Source organism: Coregonus clupeaformis, chromosome 17, assembly GCF_020615455.1.
Source record: "Coregonus clupeaformis isolate EN_2021a chromosome 17, ASM2061545v1, whole genome shotgun sequence".
In the NCBI taxonomy this organism is placed as follows: Eukaryota; Metazoa; Chordata; class Actinopteri; order Salmoniformes; family Salmonidae; genus Coregonus; species Coregonus clupeaformis.
Window position 1 is genome coordinate 1,003,187 of NC_059208.1, and position 19,900 is coordinate 1,023,086.

The 19,900-nt window shown below is 43.6% G+C and overlaps 1 protein-coding gene across 2 annotated transcripts; it reads right to left on the minus strand.

The window, feature by feature from the left end:
* Positions 1-10,178: 10,178 nt before the first annotated feature.
* LOC121543200 (FAD synthase) lies at positions 10,179-18,723 on the minus strand. 2 transcript variants are annotated; one of them, XM_041852921.2, is made up of 10 exons: positions 18,634-18,723; positions 16,553-16,770; positions 16,302-16,400; positions 13,022-13,135; positions 12,474-12,741; positions 12,215-12,362; positions 11,929-12,027; positions 11,330-11,519; positions 10,824-10,897; positions 10,179-10,713 (listed from the first exon to the last, which is right to left on the minus strand). In XM_041852921.2, exons 2-10 carry the CDS (start codon positions 16,730-16,732, stop codon positions 10,578-10,580), a joined length of 1,308 nt encoding a protein of 435 aa, XP_041708855.1. In that variant the 5' UTR covers positions 16,733-16,770; positions 18,634-18,723; the 3' UTR covers positions 10,179-10,577. The 2 variants fall into 2 exon arrangements, with proteins under 2 accessions (XP_041708855.1, XP_041708853.1); XM_041852919.2 differs by having other exon boundaries at positions 16,023-16,400.
* Positions 18,724-19,900: the final 1,177 nt, after the last annotated feature.

Consider the following 19,900-nt stretch of genomic DNA (forward strand, 5'->3'; position numbering starts at 1 on the left):
TGATATCCTCTAGCTGGTCTTTTACAGCATGAAGTTTAGGGTCATTATCTGAGGCTTGATACCACAGGTGTTCCAGGTGATAAAGTGAAGAAGAGTAGATCCTTGTAAGGGGAGACTCAGATCGTCCTCTGTCTCTTTTGATGATTCCGATGAGTTCATTCAAATTGATGAGTGTTTTATGAGTGATGGTTGAGGTTGGAATTGTTCTTTGTCAGATCACTGACCTAGGTTGTTCAACACCCTCTGGACAACATGACGAAAAGAAAACGTTGAATAAGGACAGTATCATGGGGAGGAGAATGAGGTGATGTAATGTTGACATGCTGTTAGGTAGATTGAGACTTATATTTATCCAGTAGACTGTATGAAAACTTTCCTCAAGAGCTCTTGTTTAAAACAAAAAAAATCAGTAGATAAAGACAGAGCAACACAGTTAATTGACACTCAGCAGCTAAATCAGAAAGTATAATTCAAATAAGCATTAAATATAGTATACTAATAAGCTAACCTTCTATGGACAAAGAGGCCAGTATTTTTTTATTAAATGTAGAAAATAATCGAATGTGTAATATCCATATTTTCATGTAAACATTTTAATATCAATATTTTCAAGTAAATATTGTATTATCTATATATTCACGGAAACACCTTAAATAAAATCCACAAATAACTAAACCTAAAATTATTGGAAATGCATAACATGAATATAGCAACTCCAGACTATAGTTTTGTTTTCTTACAATTTACACACATTTTCTCTCTCTCTCTCTCTCTCTCTCTCTCTCTCTCTCTCTCTCTCTCTCTCTCTCTCTCTCTCTCTCTCTCTCTCTCTCTCTCTCTCTCTCTCTCTCTCTCTCTCTCTCTCTCTCTGTCTCTCTGTCTCTGTCTCTGTCTGTCTCTTTGTCTCTCTCTCAATACGACCATACTGTTTTGAACATGTTTTGATAACCTTTCTTCATTTCTACTGAATAGTAACAGACAGGACTCGTGATTTGTCTTTAATCTCCAAATGCATAGAACATGCATAACTGTTTGGTCAAAAACTCTATAATATGGTATCAATATGATCTTAAAGTAAGTGTGCCTACCCATAAATAGCCTATTTCTCTAACCCATTGAAGGACTCACCTGAGTTGTTGATCCAGGTGTGTCTTCCCTGCCGTGCTGTATGACCCGTGATACTCAGGTGAGTCTCTTTAAATATAAAGGTTGGGTGAAGCCATTTAAACATCCACACCCACCTCTGTATCATCAGATACGTTGTGTTGTTAACTGTTAAAGCTACATTATAGTAATATATATGTCTATGTTTCATCTTACATGCTTAATGGGCAGACAGGTGTGTCGTGATGTTTTTAGTTTAGTTTGATTCCTGAGAAAATTGTGACATTCTTTGAACACAAGTTCAGTGATATTTGTATTCAATTAGTTGTATAGATCTGGATAGTGTGTCTAACATGTTACAAACACCTACATGTATTACTGGATAACAGATTATTTGATTCATATATGAACCTTAAAAATAAAAATTGTCTTCTGAGAATTGCATGTGAACACTTAAGGACAAATTGCTTTATTTTCCTACAAGTTCAGTGACGGTAGTGCAGGATGTACTAGATAACTGGGTTATGATCTTCATTATAATTCAATGAACTGTCTTGAGGTCATTTCTATAACTTCACAAAGCACTCATGTGTTTGTTCATAATTGTTTTGTTGTTGTTATGTTTAATAAATAATTTCTGCATTTCAATTCAATTATTGAATTTTGTTTCACTTCCCGAATTGACTGCCTTCAATTCAAATTGACCCAAATCCTGCAATCCACCTAGTCTTGCTATTGCTGTTATTACTTTATTCCTAACACCAATCCAATCCTTTCAGATCTGCACAAGTGGATAGGAATATATTTTCCAAAGGTGTGAACACGGATGTCTGGAACCTTGTTGTATTAAAAACAAAAAACTACGTTTTAAATAGGCATTGGTCTGAAGCTGAAAAGAAAGGAAATTCATGAGCACCACAATGCCTATTCCACACATGCTCTACCAAGGTTTTCCAGCACACAGCTTTGACTTACTACAGTAGCTATGTTGGTTGTTTGAGATGATTTGAAACCTAAGCAACCTGCCTACACATAGTTTGAAGTACAATACCAACATAGCTACTGTAGTAGGTAAACGTTGTGTGCTGGAAAACCTTGTGTAGAGCATGTGTAGCGCTGATCCAGGTGTTTCTTCTCTGCTGTGCTGTATGACCACTGATACTCAGGTGAGTCTATGTAAATAGTTATGTAAAGGTTGCGTGCATCCATACAAATATCCAAACCCACCTATGTGTCATCAGCACCTATCATTGGAAACCGGTGATAAGACTCATGGAATGCCATCCGCAAAACAGAGCTAGAAAGTTCATTTGAGTTTCCATTTCCAATTCAGGTTTTGAATCACTACCTTTAGCAAATTATATCAAAATCAAATCAAATCAAATTTTATTTGTCACATGTGCCGAATACAACAGGTGTAGTACACCTTACAGTGAAATGCTTACTTACAAGCCCTTAACCAACAATGCAGTTTTAAGACAAATAAGTGTTAAGAAAGTATTTACTAAATAAACGGAAGTAAAAAAGCAAATTTAAAAAAAGAACAAGAAAAGCAAATTATATGTTATTGTTGAAGTAGGAATTACTGCCAATGTCATCAAACAATTATTATTTATTCTAGTCCCTTTATTGTATTTTATAGAACATTCCACTTGTATGTTTCTTAAACCTTTAGAAGTAATTAAATCAGGAGGATTTGTCTCTCTATTTGACTTTCCATTGTAAGGTGTAACGTATAATTGCTGCATCCTTTGTTTTGAGGGGGTGGGGGTGTGTGAATTTCTTATTTTTTATTTTTATTTTTGTCTTGCTTTCGGAGTTAAGAAATTTATTCTGAGAATTGCGTGTGAACATTCGAGCACAAATTACATTATTTTCATAAATTCAGTGATGGAAGTGCAGAATTTACTAGATAATTGGATTATGATTCTTGATTCAGATATGATTCAATTAACTTTCTTGAGGTAATTTTTATAAATTCACAAAGTTCTCATGTGTTTGTTTAGTCTTTACAGGGACAATGGAGGATTAGTTTGTCTAAAGTGGTCAATGTTATTTTGTGATTCTCTTTACTAATCACTGAGGCAATGTTGGTGTGTCATCTCTGTCGTGCTGTATGACCGGTGCTACTCAGGTGAGTCTCTTTAAATATTAAAGGTTGCGTGCATCTATAAAAACAGCCACACCCACATCTGCATCATCAGAGCTTTTTTATTATTAACTGTTAAAGCCACATTACAGTAATGTATATGTTTATGTTTCTGAAACCTATTTATGAATATTGTATCTTTATTTGACATTCTAGTGAGCAAGGCTTTTCGAATAGCTTACCTTTATTTAGAGCAAACATACCGTATACTATTAATCATGCTTAATTAATAGACAGACAGTTGTGTTGTGATATTTTCAGTTACATTTTTGTTTATTGAGAAATGGCAAGATATTCTTTGAACACAAGTTCAGTGACATTTGTATTCAATTAGTTGTATTGATCAGTGTGTCTAATGCTGTGTTCATAACCAAGTGGGAAGGTGTTTTTTACCATGACGTAATTTCTATAACTTCACAAAGCTCTCGTGTTTGTTCAGTCTTCACAGGGACAATGGAGGATTACTGTGTCTTAAGTGTTGCATGTCCTTTTTTGATTCCCTTTGCTTATTACAGTGGAAATGTGAACACATCCTGTTATTCAACAGCTAAAACTAGATAGATCACTTCATGTACTTTCCTTCACCCACACTGAGCAAATTGTTTTTACCTGTCACCTGACGAGGAGAGGGAGCTTTAACCCCAATCCCAAATCTGGAAGATTGTCCAGGTGCAAGCAATCAATTCACCAGGATTGAGGTCAATTCGAATTGAAGGCACTGGGCAGTCAATTCAGAAAGTGATTTGAATTTAAAATGTAAAACTTAAATAAATAGCTTCTACATTTCAGTTCAGTTATTGAATTGGAATTTAATTTTACTTACTGAATTGACAGCTTTGAATTTGAATTGACCCCAACTCTGCAATCCACCTAGCCTTGCCATTGCTGCTATTACCGTATTCCTAACACCAGTCCAATCCTTTCAGATCTGAACAAGTGGATAGGAGTCAATTTGGAATCGGGCGATAGACTGTTACCTCGACAATAGCCAGACAAGTTACCTCGGCTATAGACTTGCTTGTTGTTGGTGATTGGTCAGGTTACACACAAACTGACCAATCGTTCAAGACGTTCTCAATTACATACACAATCAAAGATTTCTCAGCCCTATCTAGGCCTACCCTTCATTGAGCCGAAACGTCCTTACTTCAGTAGTGACAATCTGAAGGACATTGCAATTAGCAACTTCTGGATATCTTTTGCTGTGTTTATGTTCTCAGTACAAAACATGAACTCCACAAATCCAATCTCTGTGAATTTTCTCATCAGTTTCAGAAAACCGGTTATGAATCTGTACGCCATGCTGCATTTACTTTAAGTAAACCCTGTGATGTCTGGTTTGAAAGGCTTTTCAGAAATTCCCTCATGTAGCCCAATACAAGCAGGGGTCTAGGTTTTATTAACTGAACTCAGAACTGTGGCAAACCTGAGATTATGAGAACACCATTATGTGTAGAAACCAAAGCTAGACACAAACTGAAATCACCTCACTCAGTCACACCTCACATGAGACAGTTCAAAGAGCTCTCTCCCTCTTTCTCTCTCTCCCGCTTTCTCTTTATTCTCTCTCACTTTCATTCCCTTTAAATGTGACACTTTGATACTGAAAATCACATTTCCTGCGTTCTGGTTGGTTGGCTTTACATGCCGATCAGTTTGTGATTTGCATACACTCAAAGGTCTCGCTCTTCTCTTTCTCTCTCTCTTTACTCTGTCGCTCCTCTCCAGATGATTTTTAACAACTGAGAATCCATTCATCCTGAGTGTTCACCATCCCTCTCAGGACAGGGAGCTGAATCGCTGTCTCATGCTGCCTCCGTCTCCTCTTACACTGAGAGAGCCAGCATGGAATTGGATTAGAGGCCGTCTTCTATAGAACACGATCACACTGTCTGAAGAAGGCTTACATCTGGGGACGTTAAAGCAATGGTTCATTACCAAATCAAAGTCTGTCAGATGTTTTTCACACCTTTTTCACATCAACAGTGGTCTAAAGTCAAGCTGTGTCTGTATTCCATGCCATCTGTTGTGTAAATAAATTCAGCAATATGCATTATGGGAAATGTGCAGGCCTCCATCCCAGACAAATGGGGAAGATTGGCACCATCTAGCTCCTGTTTATTAGACGGTGAAACTTTGAAAGTTGGACATGAAAGACTAGAGGGAGTGAGGGTAAGCCGGGGAAAGGGAGGGATGGAAGATGGAGTGAAGGAAAGGGAGTGATGGATGATGGAGGAGTGTGAGAGAGGATGAGGGAGAGAGAGGGTATGGGGTAGATCTTGGGGAAGAGGGGGACACCTGCTTCTCTGAAATAATTACATACTGAACACCTGATACACACTCACACACACACACACACACACTACATTTGTAATTGACAAGCATCGTAACCAATATAAAGCACTCACTCCAAATATACCTACATTATATTCCAGACAATCTCCTAACAATTTCCACGTTCTAACACACCATTGCTTTTGTTATAATTTCAATAGCTCATCTTATTGTCTCTGTTATTGCTGTTATTAATAGTAATCTAATCACGCCATAACACCCAGACCAGTGAATTTGGGGGACATGGGAGTGAGACAGAGCGAGGGCGGAGAAGGTAATTGATGGTGTAACAGTGTGTGAAGCCTGGGGAGGCCTCGTAAGCGACCCGCTTGATTAGATCGGCCTGTATCGATCCCTGCTGCCGGAGCGTCGACTAATCTCCTGGCGGGGAGAGGGGAATCGATACGCAGGGATTCAATCACGCTTGTAAACAGAAAGGATAATTTATTGTAATCAAAGGGCTAAATGGAAAACGTGAGAACAACGCGCCCGTGAGGTCAGACACCGAAACTGCATCTAAGACCTACTGTAAAATGAGTGCTGTCCCATCCTGACTCAACTGTTCTATGTGAGAGAGACATAGTTAAAAGCTTTCTTCTGTCTGTTTTAAATTCATTAAAATAAAATAAAAAATAACATTCTCATAAGAAGCATTTGCTTAATGGCACAGATATTTCTATATAATTAGGAATTAGAATACTAGATAGGACATGAAAGGTCTTCTGACACCATAAATGGTCAGCTATTTTGGTCAGGGAGTCGGTCAACCATGTCCAGCCAGTGTGATGTGAAGATATTGTGTAAAACAATGAATTTGAAGATTATCTGCACAGTATGTTTAGTAGCTAGCTAGCCAGCCATTTTAAGTGGAATTATTCAAATATTTGTTCTAATTAACTGCCAATAATATGCCAAAGAAGTTAAACTTTTCAGCAGCTGTGGCATCACCCAGGTGAGTGCTACATGTTTGGCAATGGAGGAGCAGTACCTACGGAGGAGTGGGTCCTATGGAGGAGTGGGTCCTATGGAGGAGCAGTACCTACGGAGGAGTGGGTCCTATGGATGAGCAGTACTTACGGAGGAGTGGGTCCTATGGAGGAGCAGTACCTACGGAGGAGTGGGTCCTATGGAGGAACTGACCGTCGGAGAAGCAGATGTGGTGCACTGATGAAGCACTCCGGGTCTGTTTGTCAGACTGTCTTTGTTTCTCTCTGGCTCTACCATCGATGCCCCCTCCCCTGAAGCTACACTACCTTTCCAATCCAAACTGCCTCAACTCCCAGCCTTTCATCCGAAGCCAAAGAAACATTACATCTCCATCTCTACCAACTCAATTTAAATTTGTTGTTTGTTTATTTAGCTTTTTATGCACTTTGAGACTATTTTCTGTAATGAAAAGTGCTATAAATTATTATTATTATTAACATTCCATACAAACAATGCAGTCAATCCACGGGCAGACTGGCTGAAACCAGTTGATGCTAGGTTGTAAATGCAACAAGTAGTGATATTGAATCATATTATAACACACAGCTTTCCAAGAAAACAAACATTGAGACATTTAAAAACCTATATAAACTGTAGGCCTATTTATAATTATATGGCAATATTTTAGGTTAACAATAATTCTAACACAAATGTTGATATCACATGCCTTACTTTTATTTTTCTGCTTAAGTAAAAGCAGGAAATGCATCACCTATGCCACTACCATTCATTCCAATTAGACTGGTTTTAATTTCTCCCTGACCACAATGGCTGCCATTTTCATACCATTCTGGAACTTTTAGGGTTTATGACATAGCCCCTCTTGTAATTTAATAGGATCTCTATGGGTGTCTTTGTCGTGCTATCATAGATACATGCCTGTTTGATTTGAATGTGTAGTAGGCTACTTTGCAGTAGCTGTAGGCCTTTTTAATTCTATGCTGCTTTAGATTGTACCATACACTATATATTAAGGCCTATATGGATTAAATCAGCTCAAGCGATAGCAGACAGCCGCATAGCTGATGTTTTGGCGGTGTCTGAGGTGGAACTGGGTTGGAGCTGTTAAAACAGTGAACAGCTGCTCTTGCGATCATTGTCACGAAGCCACCCCCGCCCCACTCGCGTTAGAAGTTCAGAACAAGAAAGTGTAGGCTATATAGAAATAACAATGCTCAAATTAAAAAATAATTAAATGAAATAATGAGGATTTCTATCATCCTAATCAAGGTGTAGATTAGCCTACATCTCACCCTCCAGTGTTCAAACAAATCTGCATGGGATTTCTGTTAATGCGGCTCCGTGCAGCCAATGGCAATGTCCACTTTAGGTATAATGCCAGGAGCCGCTTGTGGATGTACATTTGAGTCATTTAGCAGATGCTCTTATCCAGAGCAACTTACAGGAGCAATTAAGGTTAAGCGCCTTACTCAAGGGCACATCGACAGATTTTTCTGTCGGCTCTGGAATTTAAACCAACGACATTTCAGTGACTGTTCCAATGCTTTAACTGCTAAGCTACCTGCCAGTAAAGCAGTTCCACCTCCGACACTGCCAAAACAAGCACTATGCAGATGTCGGCTAAAGCGGATCTGATAAAATAGAGCCCTATGTTTATTTTCTTTGTACTTTTACCCCTTTTTTGTGATATCCAATTGGTAATTACAGTCTTGTCCGATCGCTGCAACTCCCCTACGGACTCAGGAGAGGCGAAGGTCGAGACCCATGCGTCCTCTGAAACACAACCCTGCCAAGCTGCACTGCCTGCTTAACCCAGAAGACAGCCGCACCAATGTGTCGGAGGACTGGTGACCTAAGTCAGCTTGCAGGCGCTCAGCCCGCCACAAGGAGTTGCTAGAGCGCGATGGGACAAGGCAATCCCAGCCGGCCAAACCTTCCCAAACCCGGACGACTCTGGGCCAATTGTGCACCACATCATACATCTCCCAGCCACAGCCGGCTGTGACACAGCCTTGGATCGAACCCGGGGCTGTAGTGACGCCTCAAGCACTGTGATGCAGTGCCTTAGACCGCTGTGCCACTCGGGAGGCCGCCCTATGTGGTTTTTATTGGTATACCAAATCATATGGGGCAGTACCATAATAAATACATGTGTAAATGTTGACAACAAAAAGTGTATCTCTGTTGTAATGACCTGTATTACTGTAATGACCTGTATTACTCTGTAGATAAAGTATCTCTAGATCAGCACAAACTGCAGACACGCATATAGGACACGTTATCTGTCTAAAGTCTGTAGTCTCATTAAGTATGTGTGTGTGTACACTTCAGAGAGAGAGTGTGTGTGTGTGTATGTACACCAGAGAGAGAGCGTGTGTGTGTGTGTGTGTACACATCAGAGAGAGAGAGAGAGTGTGTGTGTGTGTGTGTGTGTGTGTGTGTGTACACATCAGAGAGAGAGAGAGTGTGTGAGTCATTAGACTTGGTTCTAGGCCCTCTCCTCTTTTCCCTTTACACCAAGTCACTCGGCTCCATCATATCCTCACATGGGCTCTCCTTTCGACTACTCTTCTCCTTTCTCCCAGGTGGCGACACGCATCTCTGTGTGCCTGACAGACATCTCAGCTTGGATGTCGGCCCACAACCTCAACGAAACGGAGCTGCTACTCCTCCCGGGTAAGGCCTGCCCGCTCCAAGACCTCTCCGTCACAGTTGACAACTCCACAGTGTCCCCCTCCCAGGGTGCAAAGAACCTTGGCTTGACCCTGGACAACACCCTGTTGTTCTCTGCAAACATCAAAGCAGTGACTCGCTCCTGCAGGTTCATGCTCTACAACATCCGTAGAGTAAACCTTTCCTCACACAGGAAGCGGCACAGGTCCTTATCCAGGCACTTGTCATCTCCCGTCTGGACGACGGCAACTCTCTGTTGGCTGAACTCCCCGCTTGTGTCATCAAACCCATGCAACTTATCCAGAATGCTGCAGCCCGCCTGGTGTTCAACCTTTCTAAGTTTTCCCATGTCATCCCACTCCCCTGGCTTCCAGTCGAAGCTTGCATCATCTTCAAGACCCTAGTGCTTGCCTACAGAGCAGCAAGGGGAACTGCCCCTCCTTACCTTTAGGCTATGCTCAAACCCTACACCCAAACCCGAGCACTCTGTTCTGCCACCTCTGGTCTCTTGGCCCTCCCAGCCCTACAGGAGGGCAGCTCCCACTCAGCCCAGTCAAACTCTTCTCTGTCCTGGCACCCCAATGGTGGAACAAGCTTTCCCCTAGTCAGGACAGTGGAGTGAGTCCCTGCCCATCTTCCGAAAACATCTGAAACCCTACCTCTTTGAAGAGTATCTTAAATAACGCTCACACCACCCCAAAAAAGGCACTCCTACCTGCACTGACTTTGCTGATACTTTGAGGGAAAATGTACTTGATACGATTGTGATGTGTTGTCTCACCTAGCTATCTTAAGATGAATGCACTAATTGTAAGTCGCTCTGGATTAGAGCATCTGCTAAATAACTAAACTGTAACAATGTGTTCTCAGAGGGGGAGCCAGACCTGCTGGTGAGCCTCCAACACATTCAAAACAACTTCTTTTCTCAGCACCTTCACAATCTCTTGCCAATAATTACTCAACAAGTAAATGTGTGACAGATTTATATTTTATTGCAAACCATGTAAATCCATATCATTAGATTCTAAGCCACTCATAGACATACACACACACATTCAGACACACACATACACACTTTCCACTCAAACAGGCACACTTTTCCTTCACAATGCACTCATTCTGCGATCAGTCTCTGGTTCTTTGTCTGTTCCCTCTTTCTTTCTCTCTCCACTTCCCTCATCCTCCTTCATCCCTTCCTCTCTTCAGAAGAAGTTGCATGTATGTTCAGTTTTGTCTAATGGTTAAGGTTGGGATTTGAGGAGGGTATGCTGATCCTAGATCTGTCCCTATAAGCATCTCTTACCCGGAGCCCCAATCAGGAGGGGCAGGTAAACGGTCAGGACATAATGATACAAACAAGGAAGTGACATCATTCACGCGAGTCGCGCTCCATTTCCTCATTCTCCAAGTGGTGGGCAGGTCTATAGCGGCTCACGCCCCTCACATCCACCACTTGGAGTGCGGGGTTTCGGCAGGTGTTGTCCATGCTGCCCAATGAGGTGTACCTGTCAGGAGACGGACAGAGGACTCAGTCAATCAGAGACCAGGATGGGGAAATAGACAGTGACAGAGGAAACAGAGGACATGCTTGATTAAGGTGTGTATGTCTTCTTACCCTTTATCATAGAGAATACAGTAGGGCACATAGAGAGTCCTCAGGAATGACCAGATATCATGATACGTCCAGTCCTGATGGAGACAGAGAGAGAGGGGGGAGGGAGAGACACACAGAGCGAGACACAGAGAGAGAGAGAGAGAGACAGACAAGAGAGAGAGAGAGACAGACAAAAGAGAGAGAGAAAGAGAGAGAGAGAGAGAGAGACGAGAGAGACAGACAAGAGAGAGAGGCGAGAGAGGGAGGGAGGGAGAGAGAGAGAGACAGACGACAGAGAGAGAGACAGAGGCGAGAGAGAGAGAGAGACAGAGGCGAGAGAGAGAGAGAGAGAGAGAGAGGGAGGGCGAGAGAGAGGGAGGGAGAGACCCAGAGAGAGGAGGGAGAGAGACAGAGAGAGAGGGAGGGAAGGAGCGAGAAAGACAGAGAGGGAGGGAGGAAGAGAGAGAACATTAGAAGTTTATCACACACACCCTCAGAAAGGGAACACTGCAAGCATCATGTCTCACCAGCAGGGGGTTGACCCTCATGTAGTCCGGCCATCCAGGGTCAGTGAGACACATGGGGGTGAGCGTGTGTGAGTAGGGGTCACTCCTCCTGGTGCCCATACACACAGCTCTGAGCTCCGGCCTCCTCTCCTGTACCTCACTTAACGCCTGCCGAATACTGCCCTCCACTGAGAAAATCTCCAGGTCATACCTATGGGGAGACAGGATGGAGCTCTGCTAAATAGTGAGCCAAAGTCTCTGTATAATAATACAGTAAAACATTTTTTTATCAGAGTTTTGCTCAAACTCAAAGATGCAATGCAGATCAAGCAAACGAAAGCTACAACCATACACAGACTTGTTAGGGACAGAAAAAGTACATAGCTAACACAGAGGTACAGTATGTGGTCCTCTGTAGCTCAGCTGGTAGAACACGGCGCTTGTAACGCCAGGGTAGTGGGTTCCATCCCCGGGACCACCCATACACAAAAATATATGCACGCATGACTGTAAGTCGCTTTGGATAAAAGCGTCTGCTAAATGGCATATTATATTATTATCTGAGGATTGGGGAAGTGACCTAGCGATGCTAACGCTAACTACAGAGACCGATAGCTTACCTCTTTATTGTGTCCTGGAGAAATCTCTCCATCTCTGGGAAGGGAGAGACGATGCGAATGTACAGAGCCTTTACCTTGTCCTTACCCTCCGGATACCGCCTGTGAGGGAGGGGAAGAGAGGAGAGAGAAAAGAGAGGAGAGAGAGAGAGAATAACTACATGAGGTAGATCTTCCAAGTAAACAATTAATTCAGACAGGATAACACAATATGGGTTAAAAGTCACATATGGTCTCCTTCCTTCCCTCTTTGTAGACAGAAAACTGTCTTTCTCCCCCTCTCTCTCACCGTTTCAGTGCAGCGTAATATAGATGTAGTAGAGCAGTGCAGTCTTTGCCTCCATTGAAGCCCACACAGATCTCCCCTGACGAATACTGATCCAGAGCAGTCTCTATGGTCTTCAGAGCGTTTGCCACTTTATCACCCAGCGGAGTGCCTATGGGAGATGGAGTTCATACAGACAGTTGGGGTCATGGGAAATGTAGTCACAGTAATTTTTTTATGGGTACTCTCTATCTACCTGTCCCTCCCTCCCTCCCTCTCTCACCACTGTTGGCCAGTGTGTAGACCTCCTCAGTAGCGATGGACACAGGGTCCGTGACCAGGGGAACCACGCTGCCTTTGGGCAGCTCCTCCAGCAGCTGAGCCCGGGCCTTCTCCACCTCCTCAGAGCTGTCGGAATCCAGCACCAGCCTGACCCGGTGGTAGTTACTGAGCCAGTCAGGGTAGGAGCCCAGAGCCACCCTCTTCCCCCAGCCAGCCTGCAGACGGGTCAGCACCGGGGCGATCAACGCCTCGTCTGCATCCACAAACACCTACAACATAGCATGAGGAATACATCACATAACAGGCATACATTGCAGCAGAGGTCCTGTACAGGCTTTTGTTCCAGCCCAGCACAAACACACCTGATTCAGCTCATCAAGGTCTTGATGATTAGTCGATAAATTGAGTCATATGTGTTAAAGCTGGGCTGGAACACAAGCCTGCACACCCTGTGGGTCCCCAGGACAAGGAGTGAAACGATGTTGGTCTATATGTTGAAAACGTCCTGTCGACTGTATTGTAGTGGAGTCAGATGGTTGGTCACCTCACCTCTCGTGTGTGGAAGGTGGTCCCTGAGCCAGCGAACAGGTGCTCCAGACCGTTGAAGGCTCTCTCCAACAGAGACGGGATCCCAGGGAAGATGTAGACGTTACGCACACTCACCTGGGAATGACACAGAGACAGAACCAGGATGACATCAAGATTCTCCAAATTCTTAAGGAAGCAGTTGGCTCCAACGCACTGATATCTCCTATCATTAATGTTTTCTACATTATATCATGTTATACCACAGCACTGTTGAATACTCCTTTCTGATAGGCTAGAAGGGCCTTCTAGAATGGACATTAAAACCAGATAACTGGACAGTTGGAAAAGATATCGGGACACCTTGCAATCATGACGCAATATGCGCCTACACATGCAGGCCGTACTTGTTACAAAGTTACAGAAAGCTAAACCAACAACTACACAAACTGAAAATGGATAAATTGTAAACACAGGTCCAACGAGGAAAAAACGTAGCTAGCTAGCAGGCATTGATTTGTTTTTGCATTGATTTGTTTTTGCAGAGATATTTTTTTGGAGCATCTGATGACCTAACGTGGTGAGTAATGAACATGAATTTCTCTGGTCCCTACCGATGTTCCCTCTAAACTGTGCGTGTACACAGGCACGCCGCAGTAGAAATATCAGCATGTGCAATGAAGCACGAGATTGAACTTCGCTTAACTTTCTACAGTTTTCCCCCTTAGTTAACACTATCAACGTTTCCCTTTACTGTGGGAATTGTGATCGAATCAACTCAATATTAGCCACTTTCAATGCAACATACTTAATATCCAAAACAAACTATGCAAGAGATTTTTTTTGTAGGCAAAATGCATCGTAGTAGGATTCTGTTGCATTGACACGCACTACTCAGCCCTCAGTCTACACAGACCGGTGCGGCATAACCAATCAGAGCTGCAGTAGCCTATATGCAAATAGACAATTGCCATATATGGATCTGTACAAAATCTGAAGAACATATCCAGGTACTTTTTGCAGGTGCTGGAGTGAATTCACGGAAAACGCTGCACACCGCTGCTAATGCTCCCAAACTGTTTCAGGAAGAGTACTGAGTACTGCCCCTATATATAGGACCTTCCACCCCCACCTGGGATATGGATGCCTGATGAAGACCTACGGGTTTGAAACGTTGTTATAAATAAAATCAACTGGGAGCATGAGCAGCATTGTGCAGCGTTTTCCTTTTTGTTTTCCATATATGGATCTGTGCCATTCTCTTTGAACTGGACTGTGTTTACAACATGAGCGGTCGTGCGTAGATGCACTTGTTTTGAGATCAAAGCGAGAGCTGCATGTAGCCACTTGTGCACATTTGTTCATATCCTCTGCTAGTTAGTGAGTTATTAGCCCAGATATATAGATAATTTGTAGTCAGCAATGGAGGAGTGATTGCTTCCTACAAGAGCACAAAACATGTACATTTCTAGCCATCTTTGAGATGCAAGTCAGGTAAACTGCTTTTTGTTTTCTCTTAAAGGGGCAGTGTTGTATTTTGAGACAGACTTGAATAAGTTAAGTAGCCAATAGGCAGAGGGTAGCATAATTTGTCTAATTCTCTGCAATAATGGTATGGGAATAATAATACTTTTTACTTTGTAAAGTGGTGCATCAAACAACACAACATGTTCAGTCACCTTGTCTGAAGGACAAATGGATGAACAGGTTAATGTCAAGCCCTGCATGTTTTTTTCAAAAGTCTCATGGAATGTAGGTCTATACTGAACACCACACATTGGCTGCTACTGTAGGCTGAATGATAGAACAGGTATTTCCATGTAAAAATGTTATGGGATGCATTTTCTCCATTGTTTTTGATGGTAGGCCACTCTGGTAGCCCTACATTATGATCAAATAGCCACAGTAGCCTATTTGACCACTGTCTAAAACTGTAACTTAAAGCGTGTACAGCCTCAGTGTTCACAGTAAACGCGCGCTGGAAGTTGCACAGACTTTTCACAACTTTCAAGTTTGCGCTCAGCAGACCTGATATTTGCTCAGTGCCCAATAATGTTTGAGGGAACATTGGTCCCTACTGTTGCAGTCATGACGCAAGTGGCGCAATGCTTTCAAATCCTCCCACCAGTTTCTAGTTTGACCAGCTGTTTTCAGCAACTGGTATTTTTTTTATTTGGTTATCATATTGTCCGGTTTCCTAGCAACAAACTATTTAGCTAGCTTCTATCCTAGTGTTTGATATGCAATGTGATCTCCTCGTAATGAACAGTGTCGAGTGTCCTGATGAGAAGGAAAACGTTTCTAGCTATGTCAGGCAAAATCTGGCATTATCAGCTCATTGTTATGGATTTATTCAAATGAAAGTCAATAGAAAACAGCTACTTTGCTGTTATTCTGGCTGAAGAGTTCGTGACTGTGTTAGCCGTAGCTAGCTAGCAAGCAAGGAATAAGAATGTTGGCAGCGAGCATGGCAATGGAACAAAGAACAAATGACTGGGTTGCGTCCATAAATATCGAACTAATCTAACGAACGACTGGGTCGTGTCTCTAGCAACCAAAATATGAGAAAGTAAGAATTTGCTCATATAAATGAAAATATCAACAAAAACATTTTATTTCTACCGGTAAATGTGTGCTTAGTATTGTTTTCTGTGGTATAAGCGGGATAAACAGCTTAAACAAATGCAACAAAATAAACTTTGCTGTTATTCTGGCTGCAGAGGTCGGGACTGTGTTGCCATAGCTAGTTGGCGCTGCCTCATCCCGCTGCGCCATCCATTGTTTCCAAGGTAATGTACAGAACGTGGGCGTTTATCCCTTACATGTTAAAGGAATCAGATGATGCATTTTGCATCATAATAATGATGTGGCAAGTGAAACTTTGCTTCTTGAAAGTCCAATATCTTAACTTGACTGCTGACTTTCAAAACATTTTGGGACTGTATCAACAGTGGACTAATGAGAAAAAAATACCAAAATATATATTTTTTGTGGATTTTTCGTTTAACAGTAGTCAGCCACTGACCAGTGGGTAGCGTAGTGGCTGTCCAGTCTGAGGGTCAGTGCCGTAGTTGAGCTTGGCCGAGCGGGGGACCATGGCTAGCTTCATGGCTGCACTCTCCCTATCCACCACCCCAAAGAACTCCTCCACCAAACGGGTCAGCTCCGGGTGGGCATGCAGTTCCTCCTCGAACGCCATGGCAACGCTCTCAAAGGTGACGTCGTCGTGGGTGGGGCCTATTCCCCCAGAGGTGAGCAGGTGTGTGTACTGTGGGGCCAGGAGGGCCACCTCCTTAGAGATTACCTCCTGCTGGTCAGGGATGACTGTAACACGCTGGACACACACTCCCAGCTTCCTAAGCGCTCGCGACAGGAAGGCACTGTTAGTGTCCACTGTGTGACCCTGAGAGAGAGAGTGGGGGGGGTAGAGGGAGGGAGAGAGACCCTTTAGATTAGCTAACTCCTAAGAGATAGGGACTAGGGGAGGAGGTTGTTTTCAGAGACCAGGCATATTCCACTCAGTACCAAGCCCCCCACCACCATCTCCAGTCTCACCTTGAGTATCTCGTCTCCGATGATGAGGATGGCTGCTGTGACAGCACCCCCCTTCTGTTGACAGGAGTTACCGCAGCTCTGGTGGTTCTGGGCCATGGTTGCCGTGGTGACCTGGACCTGGGCGGCCACTCTCCTCACACGCACCGCTGCTCTACTCAGCCTGGACACAGCCTGCAGCATCCAGACCTGAGACAGAAAGAGTGGGGGAAGAGAAACAACTAGAGAGAGGGAGGCAGGGAAGGAGAGAGGGAGGGAGGAAGAGGGCGAGAGACATGGAGGGTGAGTGATGGAGTAGAGGAGAGGGAGGGAGAAAGAAAGAAAGAAAGGGGAGAGAGGAGAATGGGTACTGAGCAGTACATACTAGTTCCAACAAGATCAAAATGTAGTCCCCCCCCCCCCCTTCTGATAACCAGGTGGCGAATCGCATCTCTGCATGTCTGGCAGACATATCAGTATGGATGACGGATCACCACCTCAAGCTGAACCCTGGCAAGACGGAGCTGCTCTTCCTCCCGGGGAAGGACTGCCCGTTCCATGATCTCGCCATCACGGTTGACAACTCCGCTGTGTCCTCCTCCCAGAGTGCGAAGAGCCTAGGCGTGACCCTGGACAACACCCTGTCGTTCTCCGCCAACATCAAGGCGGTGACCCGCTCCTGCAGGTTCATGCTCTACAACATTCGGAGAGTACGACCCTGCCTTACACAGGAAGCGGCACAGGTCCTAATCCAGGCACTTGTCATCTCCCGTCTGGACTACTGCAACTCGCTGTTGGCTGGCCTCCCTGCCTGTGCCATTAAACCCCTACAACTCATCCAGAATGCCGCAGCCCGTCTGGTGTTCAACCTTCCCAAGTTCTCTCACGTCACCCCCCTCCTCCGCACACTCCACTGGCTTCCAGTTGAAGCTCGCATCCGCTACAAGACCATGGTGCTTGCCTATGGAGCAGTGAGGGGAACGGCACCTCTGTACCTTCGGGCTCTGATCAGTCCCTACACCCAAACGAGGGCATTGCGTTCATCCACCTCTGGCCTGCTGGCTCCCTTCCTCTGCGGAAGCATAGTTCCCGCTCAGCCCAGTCAAAACTGTTCGCTGCTCTGGCACCCCAATGGTGGAACAAGCTCCCTCACGACGCCAGGACAGCGGAGTCACTTACCACCTTCCGGAGGCATTTGAAACCCCACCTCTTTAAGGAATACCTGGGATAGGATAAAGTAATCCTTCTACCCCCCAAAATTGTAAAGTGGTTATCCCACTGGCTATAGGGTGAACGCACCAATTGGTGAGTCGCTCTGGATAAGAGCGTCTGCTAAATGACGTAAATGTGCCCTTGAGCAAGGCACTTAACCCTAATTGCTCCTGTAAGTCGCTCTGGATAAGAGCGTCTGCTAAATGACTAAAATGTAATGTAAATGTAGTCATTGGACACCAATAAGGAGAACAGCTGTTTTACATAAGGCCGGGAGGGTAGACCAGGGGAGGATTGTTACATACACAGGATTTCACCATAAATGCTTGTCCAGCTAGCTACCTATTCTATTTGAAAACCAAGCAGGAAACTGATGAAGTTATGATGCCTCAAATGTGTGTTGCTGTCAAAGTTCAAGCTACATGTCTGCTGTAGTTATGAGCTACCTGCCTATCTAGAGTAAAGGGTGATTTCGCCACGGTCATTCGGCGAGGAACAAGCTAGCCCCAGCCACAACCATTGCGTTGGACCAGAGACGGAAGCGAGACATCACACTGGCTAATTTTTTTCTGGTTCTTATAAGGTCAATTAACTAAGCAGACCAGATCCAGCTGCTATCCCTTAAGCAGACCGGAACTGTGACAACTGTTTTCAAAGGTAAACGGCCTGAGGATCTTCATTTATCCACCATCTTTCATTGGACATCCTAGGCTAACAGTTAGCTAGTTACCCACTGCGCAACGCGCACATGAGTTTGTCTGTATGTAAACATGATCATTAGTTTAATGACAACATAATACCCTTTCTACAGATTATAATTGATTTCTGCTGTGACAAATGATAGCAACAATCATGTATTTGATAACCCGTGTAATCATCAGACAAGCGCTTACCCTAAAGTAGCATACGTCCTCGTTATGTATCAGTCGACCAATTCCATGTCCTTCAAACACTGGGCGTCTCTGGCGAGCCAATCAGGAGCAATAAAGTGCTTTCTCTGAATCCAGAAAGCCAATGAGTGTGAGAAGGCTGGTCGGAAATTGACCAAGGTGTTTGTGTGGCGGAAGTACATGGTGTGCAGTGTTGCACTGATAACGTGGTTTTGCCTACAAGCGATACAGCTTTTTTTCATAGTAGGTTTAGCAGCAGGTTATGAGAATTAGGTTAAGTTTAGGAAAGGGTTAGGATAGCTAAAATACAACAACAACAACTTTTGACGTCAAATTTGACATTCTGTATCCATTCTAGACAAGACCCTGATAACATACACCCAGAGTATGCCTACAAGATGATTTTATGATTATAACATTATTATTATATTAGGCTCAACCAAGCAAAAACACATTTTTTAAAGCCTATCTGCAACAGAGTTTACAATTATTACAATGATTTGTGATAAACCGTAAGAAAAACATTAAATAGGCTTTACAATTTACTCTATGCAGACATGTAGACAGTCCTTTGTGGCTAAATTGGTAGAGCATGGCGCTTGCAACGCCAGGGTTGAGGGTTCGATTCCAACGGTGGACCAATACAAAATAATTAATGTGAATATGCACTCACTACTGTGGGTCGTCTGCTAAATGTCGATGTTTAGATTTTTATTTTCTAATACTGTCAAGTATAAATATTAATCTGTGTGTGTGTGCGTGTGCGTGTGCGTGTGCGTGTGCGAATATGGTATCTACCAGCAGAGGACTCCAGTGAACAGTATTCACTATGCATGAATGGCTGGGCTACATGGAATTATCTAGACTCAAGTGTAGCCTAGGCTATTTATCATATTTTACCTATTCTATATGGGCCTATTATATTATTGAACAGACAAAACAATAGAACAGAGTTGAGTTGTTGAGTTGTGTTGTGTTGAGTTTAATTGAAAAATAGAATAGAATAACATTACATAATTTAGCAGACACTCTTATCCAGAGCGACTTACAGTTAGTGAATACATATTTTTTTTATACTGGCCCTCCGTGGGAATCGAACCCACAACCCTGGCGTTGCAAACGCCATGCTCTATCAACTGAGCTACATCCCTGCCGGCCCCTACCCTGGACGACGCTGGGCCAATTGTGCGCCGCCCATGAGTCTCCCAATCGCGGCCGGCTGCGACTGAGCCTGGATTCGAACCAGGATCTCTAGTGGCACAGTTAGCAC

What these genes read in the sequence shown, in the direction of transcription:
- LOC121543200 (XM_041852919.2), bottom strand. Translation starts at nt 16,732, where the DNA reads ATGCTGCAGGCTGTGTCCAGGCTGAGTAGAGCAGCGGTGCGTGTGAGG. An exon ending in AGCCACTACGCTACCCACTG is followed by an intron (nt 13,136 to 16,022) that starts GTCAGTGGCTGA and finishes TGTCATTCCCAG; the next exon opens with GTGAGTGTGCGTAACGTCTA. An exon ending in CCACCTTCCACACACGAGAG is followed by an intron (nt 12,742 to 13,021) that starts GTGAGGTGACCA and finishes GCTATGTTGTAG; the next exon opens with GTGTTTGTGGATGCAGACGA.